This window comes from Myripristis murdjan, chromosome 23 (assembly GCF_902150065.1).
Source record: "Myripristis murdjan chromosome 23, fMyrMur1.1, whole genome shotgun sequence".
In the NCBI taxonomy this organism is placed as follows: Eukaryota; Metazoa; Chordata; class Actinopteri; order Holocentriformes; family Holocentridae; genus Myripristis; species Myripristis murdjan.
The window spans coordinates 21,002,135-21,018,424 of NC_044002.1; the positions used below are offsets into that span (position 1 = coordinate 21,002,135).

General features: G+C 43.4%; 1 protein-coding gene across 4 annotated transcripts in view; it reads left to right on the forward strand.

The window, feature by feature from the left end:
- The window catches only part of sbf1 (SET binding factor 1), an 88,194-nt gene that overhangs the window by 63,745 nt on the left and 8,159 nt on the right, over positions 1–16,290 (forward strand). For 3 of the 4 annotated variants that reach the window (XM_030045858.1, XM_030045859.1, XM_030045860.1), the window contains 13 exons: positions 1,725–1,917; positions 2,154–2,281; positions 3,206–3,381; positions 6,566–6,702; positions 7,527–7,734; positions 7,864–8,060; positions 8,659–8,796; positions 9,864–9,959; positions 10,302–10,376; positions 11,667–11,839; positions 13,322–13,498; positions 13,718–13,819; positions 14,436–14,621. In XM_030045858.1, the coding sequence (XP_029901718.1) occupies positions 1,725–1,917; positions 2,154–2,281; positions 3,206–3,381; positions 6,566–6,702; positions 7,527–7,734; positions 7,864–8,060; positions 8,659–8,796; positions 9,864–9,959; positions 10,302–10,376; positions 11,667–11,839; positions 13,322–13,498; positions 13,718–13,819; positions 14,436–14,621 (1,986 nt within the window). The remainder of the gene's footprint in view (positions 1–1,724; positions 1,918–2,153; positions 2,282–3,205; positions 3,382–6,565; positions 6,703–7,526; positions 7,735–7,863; positions 8,061–8,658; positions 8,797–9,863; positions 9,960–10,301; positions 10,377–11,666; positions 11,840–13,321; positions 13,499–13,717; positions 13,820–14,435; positions 14,622–16,290) is intronic. The other variant, XM_030045861.1, reaches the window with a different exon arrangement.

Below are 16,290 nucleotides of genomic sequence, written 5' to 3' on the forward strand. Positions count from 1 at the left end.
GGACCCAGATTCAGTCGCCTTATTTTTCAAGGAATATAAAATATTTTACATCCTGCTACATAAACAAACCCTGCGGATTGTTATTATATTTTCCTTTCTGCGTATTTGTCTTTTTGTTTGCATGATCATCTCTGCCAAGATCCCACCGATCTGACCCAACTGACGAAAGCGCCACAACAACTGTTTATAGTTTGTTACGCAACAAAAACAAAAACCTCCTGACACGTTTTCAACAGGAGTCTGCATTTTTATTTATTTTTTGGATTTATTTTTCGTCTGCACTTCCTGGTCGGACAGCGCAGGCCATCCAGCCCGACCTTCGGCATTGCTGTGGAGGCATGACTTCTTAATGATTGATGTGTTTGTTGAAAATATGGAGTTTTGTTTGTTTGGTCTGAAAATGTCGCTGGACACCCCGCAAGGCTGCACAATAAACAAGATTGGGTATTTTAGTATTTCATTTAGGATGTCAGCTGTTGATGTAATGCCATACTTTTGCCTCTCAGCTCAGGGAGATGAATATTGATCCTTGTATTTAGCAGCATTATCGGGATTATTTTAGCCATAATTGTGCAGCCCTGCTGGATGCTAATCACTAACCAGGGTTCCCACCATGTTTGTAATTCCTGGAAATGTCTCCCAAATGGGGAAAATCCGAGACTGAATTCTTTGAAGAAACATCAAGGAATATCAGTTATTTCTGCAGATGAACTACTAAACAGGAGTCAGAATGTATTTTACATCTTCTCTCCCAAATTTCCTGACTCACACGATGGTTTTTTAGCAGTTTTTCTCTGCATCAGGTCTGTTTATAATCCGACTGCTCACCCTGTTTAGCACTTGGAATTGGAAAGACGTGAAAAAGTTTAGAAATGTGGGCAAACATATTGGAGTGTATGACTGCGTACTGCACACAAAACACCAACCACAGCCTTTAAATCAGATCGAAAAAAAAAATTAAGCGAGGAATTTAGCATTCGTTGTGGAAAGTGATCGAAAAGCGGTGGCATTTTGCATCAGGATCACAGTGGGAACCCTGACTAACAAACCCCCTTAAAGCTGGAGTAGGCAGTGTGTTTTTTGGGGCAAAAAAAAAAAAAATCAATAATAATAACCTTTAAGCATGTTGTAATTCAGTTGGTCTGAGAGAAAACTAGACTTCTGCACCTCCTCCTGGCTCAGTATTCAGGCTTTAGGAAATCCAGCCCATGACGGGAGACTTGAGCCAATCACGGATCATTTTAGAGAAAGGGCATTCTGATTGGCTGTCTACAAATGCAGATGTACATGTACGGGATCAGTTTGCATCCACCCAGCCCTGATTCCACTGTCCCACAGACGAGTGTTCACTTTTCAAAACATTTCAACAAGACCAACTTAAAATGGCTGCTTCACATGAACAGTGTTAGTTTAAAGAAGAGACTCTTTTTTTATGTGGGTAGATTATCAACTAAAATACAAGTTTCATGAGTCGCCCGTGCTCATCTGGTGGGAGGGGCTTAGGATAGAGAGGGGGAGCAGGGAAGAGCTGCAGGAGGAGGAAATCAAATTGTGGTGTTTTTTTTTTTTACTCAGAAAACTGCCTACCCAGCTTTAAAGTCAGCTCTCATACCTTTTTACTCCCCGACTCGCCATCTCTCCACCACTGCATCGTTCCTCTTCCATCTCACCATCCCTCTCTCTCTTTCTCTCTCTCTCTGTCTCTCTCTCTCTCCCTCCCTCAGCCCAAGCTGCTGAGGCCGACTCTGCTCTCCGGGGAGGAGCTGGTGATGGACGGCATGCGGGTTCACCTGATCCCCGACGGCCGAGAGGAGGCCACGGGGCTGATGGGAGGCCCACCGCTGCTTCCCGCCGAGGGCGCCATCTTCCTCACCACCTACCGGCTCATCTTCAAGGGCACGCCTTCCGACCCGCTGGGTGAGAGATGATGACACACACACATGTACACAGAGATACACACAAGGTTCATACACAAGTCTGAAAGCTCTGAACTAGTTTGGAAAATTAAAGCCGGACTTCTCTAAATGGTTCAGATTAGTTCCCTTTGAATCGCTCACACTCTGCTCAAAGTTTTGTAATTTGCTGTTAAATTTACATTCTTGTGCACTGAGGAGATTTTTGCCCTTGACTCTCGCTGTCCGCTTGTCTTGCAGTGGGCGAGCAGGTGGTGACTCGCTCCTTCCCCATCGCCTCCCTCACCAAGGAGAAGAGGATCTCAGTCACTTTACCCATGGATCAGTTTGTCCAGGAGGGACTGCAGCTGCGATCCTGCACCTTCCAGGTACGTCATCGTTCTCCTTCATCTCCAAAACACACAGATCCTCTCATAGCTGCTTTACTCTGCTCTCTTAGATGTCTTACTCCTCTCTGATCGTGTTTGGTTTCTTCTTTTTTAGGAAAATATATTTTAAGACCACTGTCTAGAGGAGCTAGTATACACTGTATTTGCCAGCCATTTCAACAGTCAAACAGATTTTTTTAATAATAATACCTGCAGCATGATGGTTGGTTACCAGCAAAAATCTCTGGCAAACTGACAAAGTCACCATGTTAGATAAAATTGATCAGCTTTTGCCAGGAAGCTGATTTTAATTTCTTACCCTCTACCTGAAAAAAGTCATTTATTTAGTTACAGTGTAAACCTCATATATGGATCAGGAAGCTCGGGACAGAATCATTCCTATACCAATGCCTTTTAAAGATTTTGCTTATTGTAATTAAGAAATCTGCTTATGGTAATCTGCCTTTTTTGGTCTTTTCATTCCTGAACATATATGAAAAAAGCCGGTTCAAGGTGGGAATGATCTGCTCTTATTCCACATCGCTGTTCTGTGTGAAACATAAAAACACGGAACGGGGGCGTTGTTGCTGCATCATTAAGCCGGCAGTGAACCGAAACGACGTCTGTGTAAAAGGGAGACCTAGCGGGACGGGACGCTGTTGTGTTACACATCCTGGTCACGGTGTGCTGTGTGACCCTGTGCTGACTTTGTTTGGTTCAGTGTAAAAAAAACAAAAAACAAAAAAACAAAGCTTGAGAAACGATGGGTCTTCTTTACAGCAGTATCACAGGAACTCTGTGTAAAAAGAGTTTGGGATGTGAATCTGTAGCTGTGAGGTTACGGGACATTCACACTAACCTGCAGGCCGTCTGTCTCACTGTCTGTCTGTCTGTCTGTCTGTCTGCCTGTCTGTCTGTCTGTAGCTGATGAAGATCGCGTTCGACGAGGAGGTGGCGTCGGACCTGGCCGAGGTTTTCAGGAAGCACATGCACAAGCTGCGCTACCCTCAGCACGTCCAGGGCACCTTCGCCTTCACGGTGGGCCAGTGCGGCAAGCTGGTGGTGGAGCACAAGGCCAAGGACAAGAACCAGTCCATCAAGTAAGGAGGTTTAATGATTGTACGAGAAGAGGGAACAAAACGTGATGGTGACTTCAGCTCTTGTTCATGTTTTAGGTCAGTGGTTTTCAAAGTAGGTCCCAGGGGCAACCAGCTGAGCATGAGGGATAATTTACTTTCACTACAATTTAATTCACCAGACATTGTTACGATACAAAAGAAAGAATATTCGAGTGGTTATTTCAACATCATGTTTTAATCTCACCATCTTGAATCTATTCAGTGTTCAAATAAATGAACACAAACCAAAATATCTTTTCGTGTCGGGGTCCTTTGGGGGAAATCAGTTCAAATGAGGCTCTGCAGCTTAATGAAAATCAACTTGAGAGTGTGGAAACCTGCACCTGTTTGTCAGGGTGATAAACCAAAAGCCACGACAAAGCAGTGGTGAGATACGGTGGCAAAACATGAAACACATAAGAAATAAAATGATTGATGTGAAGCAGCAGTTTAATAACTTATTTCTCACTGTTCATTGTTCATTGTTCTCAAATATGTTTCTGTTACTCTTTGTGTTTTATTGCCCTCTCCTGAAATCCCCTTTTTGTTTTCACTTTGGTTATTATGGTATGGTTCCCGGTCGCTAACGCTCAGCGGTTTTACTAACAGCCTTCCTGCGTTTTAGGAAAACAAACAAAAAAAAAAAATGAACAAAGAAAATGCGCTTCCTTCTGCGTGACTTTAACATCAAAGTTGTGACACAAGAAGCAGAACAAAAACTTGTCTGTCAGTATACAGCATTTTATATTCAAGTCAGACACACCCACTCACACACACACACACACACACACAGACCCATTGTACTGAACCGTAAAGCTGCTTCAGTTGCGCTCTCAGCCGTTCTCCACCAGCAGCAAAAAAAACAAAAAAACTGTGAGCAACAATGACGATGTGAAATCACTGCCGACCTTTGACCTTTCTCACGTCCTGCGGGTCAGGCACAGATGGCACATGACTGGCACAGTAAGTCACCACATGACACCTGACAACTGTAACACGGGCTGAACATACGACTCTGCCCCGAGCGTCTCCTCCCGTCTCTGCCCTGCTTACCGCAGTCGCCCATTAACACCGCAACCCCATAATTCACCTGGATGTCTGTCAACAAGTGGAAAAGCACAGCGCAGTCACATTGTGTAATCTGGATTGTGTAACTAAGAGCACAAAAATGTCAGGAACGTTATTTATGTATTTATTTATTTATTATGGAGCGTTCGCTGCTTTAGTTGGGTTCATTTTGGCAGGTGAGAACAATGCAAGCAAATATAGGCATCAAAAGTAATATTTAATTTCACCGCCTACAGTGGCTCCAGTTTCTGGATTGTATAACTTTAAGGGCCTGTTTGCCCACGACTGATGTTTAGAGTGGATACGCGGACTCATCAGAATGCTCCAAAATGCAAAGGGATCCAGATAGAAAGAGACATATTTACATCTGATAATTTTAAATACTCCAACGCAGAATCCCCTTTTTCCAGCTTACCCAGACTGAGATACCTGAGATACTGTTGGATACCATTTTCACCTCTGTGCGTTCACTCGTTTGGTTCTTATGGGTAGCATCTCCCTTTTAGCTTAGCATAAAGACTTGAAGTCTATGGGAGTCGTTAGCCTGGCACCGTCAAAGTGTAAAAATAAACCTTAACAGCAACTCCGAAGCTGTCTTGTTTACAAATTGTATAATACATTTCATGTGTAAGGGTTATTTTTTTCCCCTTTGACGGAGCCAGGCTAATGACTCACATCTTGTCTCAGTCTGGGGAAGACAGAAAAAAAGTTATTCCTTCAGCAAAAAAACAAAACAAGGGCAAATTGCAGTCTCAACAGGTGCTCATATCCAGCTGTTCTTAAAGTACATTTAACAGGCGTGAACACCACATAAAGTAAATTACGAACAAAGAAACAAACAAGCAAAAAAAAAAATGCAGAAAAGTCTATTACACTTGACTAAAGCTTCAGGATAAGAAATCAGATTTGTTTTGACACACAGTTCTCCAAAATTGACAACATAGCCAATTTTTTTCCACAGTGATTTGGACAGAAGGCGCCTTAAGAAACTGATTTGGGGCCACAAGTGTTCTTGGTTTATAAGAGCTGCATGTTTTTCAGCTTGTCTGTTTGGCCTCGGTGGCTCCGCAGCGCTTCAGGTCTCAGATGTCAGTGAGATAGTGTGTGATGTCAGGAGCCAGTGAGCGGTGCTTACAAATGCTGTTGTTTGTTTGTTATTGTTATTTACTTAATTGTGAACTCTGTCTTGGAGCTTCTCTCTCTTTTGCATCTTTCTTCCTCCCTCCATGTGCTGCTCTGCTGTGATCGCCGCCCCTCTCTCTGTGGCAGTGGCTGTAGTTTGTGCTGCATTCATGTAAAACAGAAGGAAATATGTGTCGGAGCAGCTTAAAGACTCAAAGCAACAACCAGGAAGCAATGCCGTTAAAATATATATCTTCATTTTATCCTCCTTTGCTCATTTCCTCTGTTTCTGTTAGTCATCTGAGCTCAAGCAGCCATTAGAGTTATATTTGTTAGTGACGTGAACTTGAGCTAAATTGTTAGTATTTAATAAATTATCATAAAGAAAACAAAAACAAAACAAACTCCAGACTCCCTTTACAGCCTCATAGTTCCCTCTTAGCAACCAGCTGAGCAACCACACATGCACGCGCTCACACACACACACACACACACACACACACACACACACACACACACACACACACACACGCACGCACGCACGCACACACACACACACCTCCTTTTGTTCTCCTCTGGGGAGTGAAAGGACCACAAGAGAAACTTGTGAATAATTCAACAGCGGAAAATGTGACTCTTGTATCAGCGGTCTTGCTGTTTCCATCTCTGCATCGTGTGTGTGTGTGTGTGTGTGTGTGTGTGTGTGTGTGTGTGTGTGTGTGTGTGTGGAGACTCAGCACTAAAACCCCTCCATTCAGTGATATTAATCTGGACCTCGCCTCTAGTGAGTGCCAAACCATCAGCATGCCGGTGGATTCGTGGCTCCCAGTTGCCCCAGCACCACACACACATTTCAAAGGCCTGACAGGAAGTGGATGTCAGGTTACTTTCAATGGAGCTTACCTTTGAATCAACGCAGTGACGTAAAAATACCCAACGTTCACCCTCCCACCCTCCCCTCCTTGTTTTCTCCCAGAACACTTTCCAAAAATCTGGTGAAGAGTGCCAAGCGGACCATCGGCCGCCAGTATGTGACCAGGAAGAAATACACCCCCCCCACCTGGGAGAACAGGAGCAGCTTGCAGTCGGAGCTGGACGAAGATGAAATCTCAGGTATTAGGAGGGAAATGATACACTCATTTAATTTTCTCACCATTTTGAAGTGTACTTGCTGATTCGACTGGACTGATTTAGTTGTAGTGGACGACAAGTTTATACTTTGTTCAGTTGCCAAATTGATCTTACATTTCATTCTTACTGGCATTAAAAAAGTCCTGGCAGGTATTACATTTAGCTTGATGAAATTAGCATCCCAGCCGCTGCGTCGGTCTTGGAATACTTGAATTTTGCGAGGTGATTTCAAGGTAAAGTCCTGGAAATCTCGTAGATTTTCCAAGGAAGTCTGGGAATGTTTGGTAAATTTACAAATGGTTCACTTTACAAGGACGTAGCTGGATATATTTCACACATTCTTTGCATTAAATGGTGATCTATTTTTACTCCTGTAGAAATAAAATCAAAATAAAGGGACTGGAAAAAAAAATCTGCAGTTTGAAACTATTTATTGAAGCTACAAAAGCACAAAATTAAACAACAGCGCCTTTTTCTCAAAGACGTAGCACTGATTCTTCACGTATTTATAATTATAGAGTCAATTCACCTGCTCATTATGCTCTGTTGTTTATTTTTGCATTTTTGAAGCTTCAGTAGTTTGATGTTGCACAAGATCGATGCTTCTAGTCGCTTCAATTTGATTGTTTGATTTCACTTTGGAAGCCTTTTTCTCACCACTGTTTTTGGAAATGAATACTGCTTAAAAAAGAGATGCTTGGCCATGAAACCACTTAAAAGTCGTGGAGAAATCCCGATATTTTCCATCATGGCCTCAGCAGGTAACAGGCGGTGAATTCTCACATTTGTCCTCTTCGGTGTTTCAGTGTCGGAGGAGCTGGACCAGAGCTCCCTCACTCTCTCCTCCACCATTCGCTCCTCGGACAGACAGACCATGAGTAACGTGGTGGAGCGTGCCTGTTGCCGTGACTACCAACGTCTGGGTCTGGGCACGCTCAGTAACAGCCTGACCCGCTCCAAGAACGAGCCCTTCCGCATTTCGACCGTCAACCGCATGTACACGGTGTGCAGGAGGTGAGTGGAAACACCCGGAAACATGAGCGGTGAGGGGTTTTGGCTGCAGCCGTCCACATAGGATTTTTCCAGTGCTCATTACAGAGTGTGTGTGTGTGTGTGTGTGTGTGTGTGTGTGTGTGTGCACAGCTACCCCGGCCTGCTGATCGTGCCGCAGAGCATCCCGGACTCAACCATCCAGCGAATCTGCCGCTGCTACCGGCAGAACCGCTTCCCTGTGGTTTGCTGGAGGAACTCGCGAACCAAGGCCGTCCTGCTGCGCTCTGCAGGGCTGCACGCCAAGGGGGTGGTGGGCTTCTTCAAGTCCCCCAACGCCCCGACTGCAGGTAGCACACGGATCAGTCCTACCACATTTGCTAGCAATAGCAATCATGCATTATTAAAAAGCAAGTTCTACAAGCTGAGCAATAATGGATTTTCATAATGACATCCACCTTTAATTTAATTTATTTACCTTATTAATTAGTAATGTAATACATCATTAAAAGCAGAGATTTTGGTCGGCATGCTGAGAATCAATGATTTTTTAAATTCCCCCCAGTTAACAAACATCTGTTTTAAGCACTTAATTGATTCTCCTATCAATTTAAAATGATTTCAACAGTTTTTTGTATTTTAAGTGATCATTTGTAAGGAATGCAGGGGTCAGAGGTCATAGCACTGTGACAGGAGATGTACCAAACTAGGGATTGCACATTTTGGATTAATAATTTAAAAAAAAATCTTATGTCTTATGTTACATTTCTGGTTGGCTGCAACAGATTTCACTACAGAAAGGTGTCTATGTGCCATGGGCTGTACAATGAAATTAAATAAAGCCTAGCATGCAGTAAGGCTCATGCCTCATGCCTGATCCTGTGTGAAGAAGCTCTGTGCTTGTCTCAGAGCAGCTGTGTAAGATTTATGTGTGTCTGTGGTGTTCAGTGCCGTCCCAGGCCGACTCCACCAGTCTGGAGCAGGAGAAGTACCTGCAGGCCATCATCAGCTCCATGCCCTCCTACAGCGAGACCAGCGGCAGGAACACACTCAGCGGCTTCACCTCCACACACATGAACACCTCAGGTGGGTGGAGAAACACACTCGACACCAAACCTGGACCATACAGAGAGTTTTGCTTTACTCTTTCTTACCAATCAGTTTAGGTGAAACAGTTTGCAGATGATGTGATGTTTTCCTCTGGTTTATCAGGACACCAGTAACCAGGAAAATAATAAGAGCTCTATTCCAAAATACAATATATACATGTAGATGGGAAAAAATAACGCTTTTAATTATTCATACTGCCTGTCCAGACTGTTATTTTATCAGCTAATGACTTACGTTACCTATCGTCCTGCAGAAAGCACAAGACATTGTTCTAATCTTAAACTACTGAACGTTCTGTAATATGTATTGATATTTTTATTTTGATCTTATTTTTTAATAAAGCTATTCATACAGTTTCATTTCCAAATATGATATACACCATTTGAAAAGTCTGATCCTGTTTTTAAGTACTGAATGGCACAAAAGTATAACGATTTATAGAGTATTGTTAAAGTTGTGAGTCACCTGAAGACCTTTTTCCTACAAATCTGCTTTTGAGGATAGAAGTGCCTGTTTTTAAATACTGAGTCCGTATTTAGCCTTTTTATGTAGCACCAGAAAACCTGGGTTACAGAGTGCCTCACAAAATATAAAAATTTGTCTAGAAGTGGATCTATAGCATTTGGGAATATCTTTCATATTTACAGTATATTTTTCAAGTTTGTTTATTTGGCCTTGTGCTTTAAAGACAAACCCAGAGTTTATGAGGGAAACACAAGAGACCAGACCTGCGTACATTAACATTATAAATCACCACATTGAAGCAGAATATAAGTTAAAACATGATGAATAAAATAACATAAAACCAGATATCCTGATGAGAACAATTTGCTCACTCGTCATGTTTCAGCATGCCGACTGTTTTCGCCTACAGCAGGCATTTTCAATCAAACGAAATATTTCAGCACAGTCAGTATGACACCAGATAATTGCGTACCGTCAGTGCAGCTGTGGCCCTCAGTCGTGACGTGCACTGCTGAGCGGCACGTGGCAGGTTTTTACCGTCGGCTGTGAACAACCTGTCGTCTGTCGTGCGTCTGCAGACTCGTCAGATAAACTGCGGCAGCCCAAGATCGGCGCTCTGATGAAGCAGGTGATGGGAGCCAAGGAGGACGTGCCGGGAACCTTCAGCCGAGGAGGTGAGGCGCTGCCTTGTGACGCACGTCTCAGAGAGCTCCTGTAGACTCTCGCCGTTGATTCCAAAACAAAATGTGTACTTTGTGTGTCAGTGTCATATTTGTCAGTGTAGTTTGTAGTGGAACAAACGGAAATGAGTTTTTACAGCCCAAAGATGCCCGGAGATGAGGTTTTTGATCCTAAAACCCATCACCTGTGGCTTATCTTTGGGTTAGTGTGTGTGTGTGTGTGTGTGTGAGTGTGTGAGTGTGTGTGTGTGTGTGTGTGTGTGTGTGTGGTGTGAAACCCATCTCTGATCTGTGGTGCTGTTGGTTAACGGGCCTCTCTGTGTCGTTTGACCTCAGCTCTGGGTCAAAGGGCGAGGGTCATCTCCCTCTCTCAGCCCAAAGTGTCAGGCAAGGCCAGGAACCCTCCTAGAGGTACAGTAGGCCACGCCCCCCACTCCTGTCTAACCAATCAGATCTCTTTAACAGTGCCGTCAGTGTGTCTGGCGTCGTGATGTCGTAGTCTGCTGCCTCTCAGGACTAATCGTCTGTTGTCCGACTGGTTTTTTGGCTTGTTTGTCAGCAGAGAGCTGCTCCTTCCTGCATGATCGTCTAGCTGGTCTGCCGTCCTGTCTGACGTCTGTCTGTCTCTGCCTGTTGATTACTTCTGTCTGTCCAATCGATTACTCCTGTCTGTCCAATTGATTACCCCTCTCTGTTGAACTGATTATTCCTGTCTGTTGAATGTGACAAATGATAAAGACTTCAGATGTATGGAGGACAAAACACGATTTAATTAGGAAATAAATAAAATAGTTAATTTAAAAAGAGCTCACTGAAACTGAGAATTAAATAAATGATTAAATAAATAAAAGAAAAGAAGAAATGACAAATAAATGTATAAATGTGTAAATAAATTTAATATTAATTCATTTTTTATTTTATCATTTACTGACCCCTCAGAATTTGTTTTCCCGATGTAAAATTTCCTTCAGCAGAATTTTTTTTTCCTGATTTTTATTTCAGCAGGACTTTCCTTACAAGAGTTCAGGTAATTTATTGTACCTTTATTATGTAATTTCTGGAGACAGACAATCAGATTTTCCTATCCCAGGCTATCACACCTCTGCAGGAGAGATTAGCAATCAGAGTAGATCATCCAATCAGAAAGCAGGCACCACCCATAATTTGCAAATTGAAGGTAAGATAAATGAGACCACACCCTGAAGAAAATAAATCCTGATCCAGAAAATAAATTCTGAGGTTGACAGTAAATCACAAAACAAACAATAAATAAATTAAATAATAATAAAGTGATTTACACACTCCTAAATGTATTTCTCTAATTCTTTGTGCATTTATTTATTTCTCAGTTTCTGTGAGCATTTTTTATTTTTCTGAGGGCGAGTCAGGCTTTGTCCTCCGCACTGAGGAGTCGCTCTGTCTCATCATAACGTAGCTCCTCAGCTAGATGTAGCTCACTGAGCCGGGCAGCCTCGTCAGCTCCGCCTGTTTCCAGCATGGCTGCTGCGTGCAGTAGTGACAGCGACACACACGCTGACGTGTGTTGGCGAGGCAGGGACTTCACGTGTGGCTTGATGATTTAACATCAAACATCAGCTGTACCATCATGCTGTGCACTGAACACTCGAGTGTGTGTATGTGTGTGTGTGTGTGTGTGTGTGTGTGTGTGTGTGTGTGTGTGTGTGTGTGTGTGTGTCCCAGGTAAATGGGGCAGTATCCGGGGCAGCGGCCGTCTAAGTGCCTACAACCCAGAGGTGGGGAACCGTCTGGCAGGGAAAGAGTCTCCGCAGCCCAACGGAGGGCCGAGCGACGCGCTGTTCCTGCGGCCGCAGAAAGCTTACCTGTACATCATCGGGGACAAGGCCCAGCTCAAGGTGCGCCACACGACTCACACCTACACACTGTCCCGCAGCCCGGGACCAGGCTGGGACAGCTCACTGAAACTGAACTAAACACTGAAACTAGGGGTGAAGAAACATTTTAGTTCACTGAAATAAAAATAAAAACTAGACTTTAGGGAAAAAAACTAACTTAAAAGAAATAAAAAATATTCAGAAAATGTCTCTACTTGTAGTCTTGGTCAGCACAACAACGAGGCGGTGTTGGTGCTGCAGTTTATTGAGACGTCGACATGCCTGGGAGTCACTGCCCTCACAACGTGTCGGCTTTGGATTATAACTTCTATTCTGAACTTCTACTCAGAATTCTATCCTGTTCTGAATAGATTTCTATTCAGAACATTTTTCTCTCTTCTTCTTTTTTTCTTTATGCTTTTAAACATCCTTTTATGCCTCGTGAAGCATTTTGAATTGCTGTTGTGCTATACAAACTAAACTTTCCTTTTCCTTTAAATCTTGCCTCTGATGAACAACCCCCTTATTACAAAAAACTATCACTAATACTGAAACTAATAAAAACTAAACTAACACAAAACATTTTTAAACAATAAAAGCTAAACTGAAACAAGCAGAGCCACTCTGGAAACGAACGGAAACTAAACTGAATTGAAAACAGATTAAAAACTAAATAAAAATACAAAAACTAATGAAAAACACCAAACTGTAATAACTCTGCCAGGGAAGTAAGAGGATAATTTGATGTACTGTATAAATTTGATGTAGTACATGAATAAATTTGATAAACTAGACGAGAAAAGGGGTCAAAAACAGAAGCAGTAAAACTTGATTTGTGTCGGCTTGTGAAAGAAGTTTGAGGCAGGAGAATCTTCAGTGAATTCATCCAACACAAAGAATAAAACAGCAGCTAAAACAGCTGGAAAATTAATGCAATAAAACTGTCTCTTCGTGTGCCACTTGTTATTTATTGTCCCTAATGCGGCTCTCAAGGGAGTTTTTCTTTTTTCTCGTCGAGGCTGTAAAGACATAGATATTATTCAGTTATTATTTAGTTACTGTAATAATGCCAAATAACATCAGTGTTGAATTTCTGGCCACATGAAATGAATAACCTCTGCCGTGACTCGCTCACTATATCCACGTTACTGATTACTAATTGTGGATTATCAACAATGATTCCTAATTTTCAGAAATTTCTTGTGTTGCACATTAAAATATCTTCATCTCTAAAAACACAAACACGGCTCATCCTCCAAATTATCGTCACGTTGTTGATATGGAAATGTTTGGTCCATTTGGTTTTGTGAATATTTTGTTTTGTGAATTTGTGTCAAACGACAGCAGAAGTGAGGAGGTGAGCCAGCAGGAAGTAAGGAAAAACAGAAAAAAAAAGTCCAGGATGGAAAAGTGGATGTTGTCTGCTGGTTCAGGGGCTTGTTGGACGTGTGTTTCCGGTGTGAACGGGCTGATGGTGTGTGTGTTGTGTTGTGTTGTGTTCAGGGGGGGAAGCAGGACTCGTTCCAGCAGTGGGAGGTGGTTCCCATCGAGGTGTGCGACGTGCGGCAGGTGAAGAACAGCTTCAAGAAGCTGATGAAGGCCTGCGTGCCCAGCTCGCCCAACAGCGACCCCAACATGAGCTTCCACCGCTGCCTGGAGGACTCCGAGTGGATGACACTGGTGCGTACACACTCTCTGATTGTGTGTGTGTGTGTGTGTGTGTGTATTGCTGTTCAAAGTGTATTAATTTCCAGGTGTGTGTGTTAGATGTCTTTACACTTCTGTTTCTCAGACGCCACAGGATGTTTATGTTTTTGGAATAGCTGCTCTTGCTCGTCTTGTGACCTGAAATGTTTGTTTGTCCTGACTGTGTGTGTGTGTGTGTGTGTGTGTGTGCAGTTACATAAGGTCCTGCAGGTGTCTGTCCTGGTGGTGGAGCTCCTGGACACGGGCTCGTCGGTCATGGTCAGCCTGGAGGACGGCTGGGACGTCACCACACAGGTCTGACAACGCTTCCTGGGTGTTTTTCTGTCCTTTTCTCCCATCATCACATCCTGGTTTACTCTGCTGCCCTTTAGTGTATTGGTAGCAGTTTTTGTTGTGAGTGTTGACCTGTGAGGAGCTTGAGTGATGGCTTTAAAAAGTAAGAGTGTCAGAAGCTCAAATGTCAAACTGAGTCAACACACAGAAGCCTCAGGTATCTAAAAATGCACCGCAAGCACAAAGTCAAAGCACAGAAAGTTTGTTTTCCGAATTTTTAAAGTTTTACCTTTGACTTCACTGCAGTAACATTAAAGAAGAAATAATTGAATACAAAAGACATAAAGACAGGACGGGCAGAGCTTCCAGAGCAATTAGACTTTACATTTGGGAGAGTGTGTGAGAGTGCAGCTTCTAGTGGAAAACTGGTTGAAATTCAGGTTTAGAGCTGAATCAGATAATGGCAACAAAAACAAAACCTTAACTATATTTTTTTGTGATTCTAGGTATTAGGGTCACAGGCTTTGACAGTCCTTTATTCTAAGATTTCCTGCTTTAGATTTTAAGTCACTTTCAGTAGCTTTTGTACACACACTCACTCAGACTGTGTGTGTGTGCTGGCTGTGTGTGTGTGCAGGTGGTGTCCCTGGTGCAGCTGCTGTCTGATCCGTACTACCGGACCTTCGACGGCTTCCGGCTGCTGGTGGAGAAGGAGTGGCTGTCGTTCGGTCACCGCTTCAGCCACAGAGGAGCGCAGACGCTGGCCAGCCAGAGCAGCGGCTTCACCCCCGTCTTCCTGCAGTTCCTCGACTGCGTGCACCAGGTGTGCGCGTGTGTGTGTGTGTGCGTGTGTGCATTGTCACCTCCTCCTCATTAAATACAAAGATCTCATCAAGTTCATATGCAAGCAATAAATGATTTAATCCACAAGAGGAAGTGTTTCAGTTAGCAGATCACAATTATCTTTATTTATCGGCTGCACAAGGAGTTTGATGTTTCATTGATGCTGAAGTCTGAACAGACCTTAAGACAAAAAACGGAGAAATCTCGACACCTGGTGTTATAATGCACCGTATCTGAGTCTTGATTGGACGAGTGCATGTTAATACAGCGGGTAAATACCAAGTTTTGTCTGAGGAATATCTCACGGTATAAGTCACCTCACCTGAGGATACAAAGGTCCTGGGTTCAACTCCTGATTTTAAGAATTTCAAAATTTGGGATCAATAAAGTATCCAAGTTCTAAGTTTTAAGTGCAGAATCTGTGATTTGATTGGTAATTTTCCAGATGCAAAATATGTATAGATACAGATGACATTTATCTCCAGGCATGAACGCGTCCTGTATGACAGAATATCTCTGGAACAAAACTCCTGAGGCACATGAACCTTGTTAGGCTGCAGCCAGGAGCTCGAGTGCTTCCTCTCTGTTTCCGTCTTGAGTTAAAACAGTTGCATTTGTGTGGTTGTGTCAGTGTCCGTCTGTGTTTATAAAGCTCTGTGTGTGTGTGTGTGTGTTTTCACCTGTGAGTGTGAGTATTTCCTGTTTTGCCGGACCAGTGACGTTGGTTCTGCAGCCTTATCACATGCAGGAAGTGTCTCTTCCACTTGGTTCCAGTGGTTTCTTGCAGATTTATGACCCGGCTGTCTGCGACGGCCCTAAATACTCTGCTGTCCCACCGTCGGAGCTATTATTACATGTGGCGACGCTCGGGTCGTATCCTCTCCCAGCTCACGACTATCCCTCATTGTCAGCCTTAAATACCGCTTGTGTTAGGAAAAGCGCCTGGAACTGGGTGTTACTCATTAGAAAGACAGAACAAGCGCGGTTCCAGCCACCCTGTAATCTTGTGCTTACATCACAAGAGAAATATTTTAATGCTCATTCTTTTGCACAAGCTCCAGCAGCCTTGTGGGCAGACATGGGAACACAGTGGCTCTGAGACTGTGGTGTGAGAGTCCTGGGACAAAGTGCGGCGTCCCAGCCAGCTTCAGGAGCGTCGCGTTAATTCCCTCCTTTAGTTTGGTTCATTTCGCCGGGTGTGAACAACGCCTCTCAGACCACCAAATAACCACACGAGCTCCGTCACTGCTAGAATCAAGAGCTGTGCAAAAACAGATTCTGTGCAGAGCGGCGATTACGTCTTTGTCTTCGTCTGGAGTTGCTTGTAATTTTCATTTAGTGGCCCCGCTTGAATTGCATGACACTGCAGTAGACTTCTGTGTCATGAAACAAATCTTCAGGAACATTTCGCGTGTAAGCAAGTCGTGTTCAGACAAACGTTACCGGCTTCAGAAGCGATGATGTAATCTTCAGTAACAGCAGGAAACGAACACAGAAAGCTGGGATGGATGGGTCTAAGGAGGAGGATGTTGACGTTTGAAAAGTACCGATGCTCACATTCAGATATTTCTTGTGTTTAAAACGTCACTGCAACCAAAACATGCAGACGTACTGCAGCTGCACCTCTGACCTCTGACCTGTGTTGCTCT